General features: G+C 37.3%; 2 protein-coding genes across 2 annotated transcripts; one reads left to right on the top strand and one right to left on the bottom strand.

Annotated features, from left to right (window-relative positions):
• The first annotated feature begins 1,680 nt into the window (after window positions 1-1,680).
• On the top strand, window positions 1,681-4,777 carry LOC111443460 (probable protein phosphatase 2C 39). Its single transcript, XM_023081274.1, has 5 exons — window positions 1,681-1,979; window positions 3,504-3,752; window positions 3,843-4,119; window positions 4,202-4,356; window positions 4,443-4,777. Exons 1-5 carry the CDS (start codon window positions 1,947-1,949, stop codon window positions 4,578-4,580), a joined length of 852 nt encoding a protein of 283 aa, XP_022937042.1. The 5' UTR covers window positions 1,681-1,946; the 3' UTR covers window positions 4,581-4,777.
• On the bottom strand, window positions 4,645-5,826 carry LOC111443461 (squamosa promoter-binding protein 1-like). Its single transcript, XM_023081275.1, has 2 exons — window positions 5,190-5,826; window positions 4,645-5,119 (listed from the first exon to the last, which is right to left on the bottom strand). Exons 1-2 carry the CDS (start codon window positions 5,558-5,560, stop codon window positions 4,882-4,884), a joined length of 609 nt encoding a protein of 202 aa, XP_022937043.1. The 5' UTR covers window positions 5,561-5,826; the 3' UTR covers window positions 4,645-4,881.
• Between the last annotated feature and the right edge of the window lie 557 nt (window positions 5,827-6,383).

Genomic DNA, 6,383 nt, shown 5'->3' with positions numbered 1-6,383 from the left:
AAAAAAAAAAAAAAAAAAAAAAAAAAAAAAAAAAAAAAAAAAAACAATTTTTTTTTCTCGTATAATTATTTTAAAATTTTCATTTTTAATATAATCTTTATTAAAAATCGTAAAAAAAATGATTAATTATACTCTCAAATTAATTAATTTATTTTTTAATAAAGTAAAAAAAAACATTTATATTAAGTGAGGTGAAGTGAGGAATTGGGCGGGGACAAGGATGGAGAATATTGTCCCCGTCCTGACCCTATTATCTAACGGGGAAAAAATTGAAGGGCAAATTCGTGAATTAATTTTTTTCTTCCGTATTCTTGGTCTGCACGAATTTCGTTCTACACATGATTAGTATGTTATGTGTGTATATATATGTTATAAGGGTTAGGATCCAGTACGATAATAAGGATAGAAAGGGAGACATGTGGAACGATCGGGAGCGTTCAATGAGAAGATAGTGATGTAAATGATGGAGTGTGGTGCAACAGTGGGGACAAAAAGTTTATTATCTTATACGTTTTTTAGTCATCGTATCCTCATGATCACTCTCATTCAGATGTGGGTTACGATTCATTCATGTACTCATTTACTCGAGTGTTATATACAACATGTGAAATTAGAGAATCGAACATTTGACCTTCTAGTTGAGAGTATATACTTTAACCAGTCGAGTTTTAGACCGAGCATAAAGCCTATCTAAACTCATCTAGTAGACATAAAATAAAATGTCACATTCGAACTTTACAACTTGACCATAGGTTATTTAAAAACAACCAACTTTATTTTAAAATAATAACAATACTCTTACGTACTCAATCATAGGTTATTTAAATAATAATAATAATACACGTGTCAAAGATTATAACTCTAATCTATATAAGTTTCGATTACTTACCTAAACAAAAAGTGACCTAAATTTGTCTCCAAATGATGGGACCATTCATATTCACTAGGGATTCGTTCATCACGATAAGGGCATGAACTCATAGTAGCATGTCAACTTAATCAACGGGTTCGAAACCCAAAAGCTAGCCCAAGCCCCACGCACGCTTAAATCAAGCTCAGTCTAGAATTAAAAGCTTAATTGGTTCGACATGGACCACCTCATTTATTCATTAGATTATATACGGACCGACCTTGATTCATGACCTATTTTAATTAATAATTATTTTTTTAAAAAAATATTATTAATTATTACTTTTATAATGGAAATCAAAAGAGGAAATTGTCTTGTCCCATAAAACCGCACATATATGACGTACCTTCCATCAAATCAATAAAAACTTCCTTTATGGTAATTAAAACTTACTTTATGGCTAATTTATTGCCTTTTTTTTTTTACTATTTTTAATTAATAAAAAATTAATTTATATTTATATATTTATTGGTCGTGTTATTAATGATTTAAATACGACACCTTACACCACAATGGTTCCTAGACTATTAGAATTTAGAATAAACATCTAAATTTATCAGTGTTTTCTTAATACAGCTCATTGTATAAATTTTTGGATATATAGTCGATTATGTATATTAAGGGTCCCATACGTTACGTTCGTTGACAATTTACTTAATTTTAATGAAGAATTAGATGAAGAACATATCTATAATTGAAGCTACTTTAGGTTAGAAGAGTTCTTGGGAGTTCAAAGGAAATAGAATGGATTTTGAGATTGAGAAAAGAAAGCGACGAAAGGGGAAAAAGGGTGAAAGATAGAGAGATTAGATTTGGAGGAAAGTGGGAAGAAAAAGCAAAAGAGAAGCCGTTTGATCCAACACGTCCACCTCTTGGGGATTGCACGAAACGCGGGCTTCGTCTCGTGGCGTTGACGATTCATTTAATCCCTGCTAATTCTTCTTTCTATAAACCGCACTTTTTCATCGTTTCCTTCGTTTTCTCCCTCTGTTTTCTGAAATTTTCTACTCGTTGGTGCACTTTCTCCATCAAACCCATGACTGGGAAAGAGATTCTCCACAAGATGAAGGTATTGTACTGTTCGTTCTCAAATGGGTTTAGTTCTTATCGCTTGATATGCTCATTTTGAGATTTAGGTTTCAATTCCCTTTCTGGGTTTTGTGATTCGTTTGAGTTCTTGATGATTTCTTTACGCATTTTGAGATCCTCTTGTGTGCCTGCTTGTGTCAATGGTTTTGATAGATTGAATTCGTGGACCGTCACTGACTTTTACAAACTGGGGTTGCCTGCTTGCTTTTCCCCTGTATTTCTATATGAATTACTTGAGTTGGGTTGCTTCCTCCTTGATTAATACATGTAGATTTCCCCCCATAGCTTCTGGTTTGATCCTTTAAGTTTGTTGTTTCTGTGTAGTTTTATAGGGGAAGGTTTAACTATCTGTACCATAGTTTTGTTTGCTTTTGAAAGGAGAACTCTCCTTGTGTTAAGATAGCAGTTTGGAGTGATGGGTTGATGGGTTTTCCTTCTTTCATTTTGACTCTTGAAGTATGCCATGGTCCATTATTTCTGTAGAATTGAAATCTTTAGACATTGATATGTGCCTCTCTGAGGGCCTATATCGGTTGGAGAAGGAACGAAACATTCCTTATAAGGGGTGAAAAACTCTCCCTAGTAGACATTGATATGTGCCTCTATGAGGTCCTATATCGGTTGTCGAGGAGAACAGGGGAACAAAACATTTCTTATAAGGGTATGAAAAACTCTATCTAGTAGACACGTTTTAAAACCATGAGGCTGATGGCGATACGTAACGGGCTAAAGCGGATAATATTTGCTAGTGGTGAGCTTGGGCTGTTATAGTCTCGGTTGGAGAGGAGAACGAAGCATTCCTTATTATAAGGGTGTGGAAACCTCTCTCTAGTAAACGCGTTTTAAAAACCTTGAGGGGTAGCTCGAAAGGGAAAACCCAAAAGGACAATATCAACTAGTGTTAGGCTTGAGCTGTTATAAATGGTATCAAAGCCAGACACCGGGCGGTGCGCTAGCGAGTACGTTGGGCCCCTATGGGGGGTGGATTATGAGATCTCATATCGGTTGGAGAGGGGAATGAAACATTTCTTATAAGAGTGTGAAAACTTCTCCCTAGTAGACATGTTTTAAAATCGTGAGGGAGGTTAACAATGATACGTAACGGGCCAAAACGGACAATATTTGCTAGTGATGGGCTTGGGCTGTTACAGCCTTCTCGAGGCAGGAAAATGAGAATGTTATCCCCTTTATTCCTTGCATTTTTGTGTTCGGTTTCCAGACGTTTAGGAAGTTAGAGAGAGCTTGGGTATACCTTGCACTAATTTGCTTATGTTAGGTGAATAAACTGTCATTCTTGCAGTTGATTAAGTATGTTTATAGTAGAAGGACATGAATTTACACCCAGAAAGCTTTCAAGACCAAAAAGTGAGAAATTTTAACCTGATAGATGGGTTCTAAACTAAGAATTTATACAGTACTTGCCATTGGTGTAAGTTGGATGAACTGTGATTTTATTTAGTAGCAAGCAGTAACAACAGACAGAATATGAATTCATTCGTTTCAGGAAAAAGTTGGGCTCGGCTCGTCCGATCCGGACTCAGGAAAAGGAAAGAGCAAGATGTCGAAGCATGTCACACATGGTTATCATTTGGTGAAAGGGAAATCGAACCATGCCATGGAAGATTACGTGGTTGCCGAGTTTAAGCAAGTTGATCATCATGAGCTGGGTTTATTTGCAATCTTCGATGGCCATTTGAGCAACTCTATCCCTGATTATTTACAGTCCCATCTATTTGCTAATATCATAAACGAGGTGCAATGGCTGTTCCCTTCTTCTATTCATTATGAATATAGTTAACATAGTTTTGTTAATCTATTTCTCTCTTATTGTATGTCCAAATAGCCTGATTTCTGGACGAACCCAACGGACGCAGTCAGGAAAGCATACGAGGCAACCGATGCTTACATTTTAGAGAAAGCTGTTGATTTTAGTCATGGGGGTTCGACTGCTGTTACAGCCATATTGATTGACTGTAAGAAACTAGTAGTCGGCAATGTGGGGGACTCCCGTGCAGTTATCTGTCGTAACGGTAAAGCCAGTCAATTATCAATCGATCACGAACCGAGCGTTGAAAGAAAAAGCATCGAGGACAGAGGTGGTTTCGTTTCAAACTTTCCTGGTAAGTATCAAGTGAAGTATCTTAAGCTGATATAAATCAAACATTCTCAATCCCAATGATAACATCCTTTGAACAAATCCAGGAGATGTTCCACGTGTCGACGGGCAGTTGGCGGTCGCAAGGGCGTTTGGTGATAGGAGCTTAAAGAAACATTTGAGTTCAGAGCCATACGTGGTTGTGGAGACGATCGACGACGAGACCGAATTGGTTATCTTAGCAAGCGACGGATTGTGGAAGGTTGGTGTAGACACTAGCAGCAGACCGAATAGATTGTCTGATATCTTTGCCTAATATCTGATAAAAAGTTTAATCCGCGATTTCAGGTTATGTCGAACGAGGAAGCCGTAGAGTCGATCAGGCATCTGAAAGACGCTCAAGCAGCTGCCAAACACCTGACAGAAGAGGCCCTCAAGAGGAAGAGCAGAGATGATATTTCTTGTATAGTTGTGAGATTTCTGTGAGTTCATTATGGATTTCTTTCTGGTTTTTATCCCAACAGCACAAAAATGGAAGAACATGAAGAACTAGTTCCAAACTTAGCTGTTTTGTCTTTGATGTGTGGAGAATCCAAATAAACTTAGCTGTGGATTATAGTGTATGGCTGTCTGTATATCAAATGCTTGGTTTTAACATCAGTTTTATGGCTCAACATGTTAAATTTTAGTGCAAAAACAAACAAACAGTTCACATTATTTGAAAACTAAGACAACTTCCAAGGCAAACATGGCATTAGTGACAGAAGAGAGGGAGCATAGTCTTCTTTTATCTGATATGCAGGTGTTTATAGCCAGAGCTTCCTGTAGGAGCCATCTGAATTCTGCTTCTTTGATCTTCCATTAGCTGCCTGCAATGGCCTTCCTTCGACTGCGACGCTGATCCTTTACGGTTCGTGCTTTCTCCTTGACACTCGGCCGAGCTCTTCCTTCGTCGTTCATTATGCCCTGCTAGCCTCCGACGACAGCTCCTTTTAGCTTCGTCGAATTCTGTCAACTCATGGAACCTAGCCAAACAGAGAGGGTTGAATGTTAACTGAAGTGTTCTTGTTTATATTGTTAAAGAGGATGAAATACCTGCTGCATTGCTGACAGAAACGTTGGCGAATTCCTGCGACCATGACGACGGCTGCCTTCGAGTGAAACTCGCAGACCTTGTGGCGACGGTGATACCTCTTTGCTTCACTCAAATCTGTTGTGCAGTTGTGTGCTTGGCAACTCGGGGAAGAGACGCCGCTACCAGATCGTCCACGGCCAGAAACTGATGTCCCTCTTTTCTTCTTCTCATTCTCGTAATAACCCAATGCAGTGCAAGCATTGGTACCACCATGGCCTCCTCCGCCAACGTCTTCCTCCTCTGTCTCGTATTCTAAATCGTCGTCGATCACACCTTCCTTATACGCCTTATCTTTAAGATTATGCTTGCCTTCATAGCTCTTTGCCTCCATTGCCAACTCGGGCAGCTCCGTGACGGTGGCGGTGGTGGTGATGGTGGTTGTGGAAATGGTTGGAGCAAAAATATAGGAACTCAGAAGTTACATCAAGAGACTAAAAAAGATGGGTAAGAAAAAGGTGGTGAGGACCACAGTTTTTAACTTTGTGAGTGCCAGTTTGGATGATCGAACCGTCGTGAATGACACAATGTCGAAATGAGGATTTGCATAATTCTTCTTATAACTAAGGAGGTATCAACCCATTACCTTCCGATTGAGAATACACGTCTTAACGAACTCAACTAAAAGACATTTTTAAATTTATTTTTGGGTTTGGAATTTAATTTCAATATTTAAAAATAAATAAATAAAATGAAAATTTCTTATTTTGTTTTTACCTTACTATGCATCTTTTGAGCATCCTTGCTTGAATGAAGTTTGCTTTTATCTCTACTTTGAAAGAAAAAAAATGATTCTTTCCTTTTTTTTAAATATATATATATATATATCATGAGAAATTTTATAAATTTTAGTTATAATTTTGGTTTAAATTTTTTAGGTCCTTAAAAAACTTGATTTGATCGGGTTTCTAGAAGAAAAAAACTTAAACAGAATAAATTTACTTAAAGATATAAAAAAATGATTTGGTTCAGCTCATCACGAACTCTATTCAAACCATAGTAATTGAAATAAAAAAACGAAGTCCATTTTGTGGCCTCACCCTTGTCCTCTTGAACTAATAGCTAAGTTTATTATTGATGACTATATATCGTTTAAGTCAATTTGGGTATAGCTTGATTCATTCGAGTATTATAACTTAGACCTAGTTGGAGGTTTG

Source organism: Cucurbita moschata, unplaced genomic scaffold (assembly GCF_002738365.1).
Source record: "Cucurbita moschata cultivar Rifu unplaced genomic scaffold, Cmos_1.0 Cmo_Scf00005, whole genome shotgun sequence".
In the NCBI taxonomy this organism is placed as follows: domain Eukaryota; kingdom Viridiplantae; phylum Streptophyta; class Magnoliopsida; order Cucurbitales; family Cucurbitaceae; genus Cucurbita; species Cucurbita moschata.
This window is presented reverse-complemented; position numbering and strand designations above follow the sequence as displayed.

What these genes read in the sequence shown, in the direction of transcription:
- LOC111443460 (XM_023081274.1), top strand. Translation starts at nt 1,947, where the DNA reads ATGACTGGGAAAGAGATTCTCCACAAGATGAAG. An exon ending in AGATTCTCCACAAGATGAAG is followed by an intron (nt 1,980 to 3,503) that starts GTATTGTACTGT and finishes CATTCGTTTCAG; the next exon opens with GAAAAAGTTGGGCTCGGCTC. An exon ending in CAAGCGACGGATTGTGGAAG is followed by an intron (nt 4,357 to 4,442) that starts GTTGGTGTAGAC and finishes CCGCGATTTCAG; the next exon opens with GTTATGTCGAACGAGGAAGC.
- LOC111443461 (XM_023081275.1), bottom strand. Translation starts at nt 5,560, where the DNA reads ATGGAGGCAAAGAGCTATGAAGGCAAGCATAATCTTAAAGATAAGGCG. An exon ending in TTCTGTCAGCAATGCAGCAG is followed by an intron (nt 5,120 to 5,189) that starts GTATTTCATCCT and finishes CTGTTTGGCTAG; the next exon opens with GTTCCATGAGTTGACAGAAT.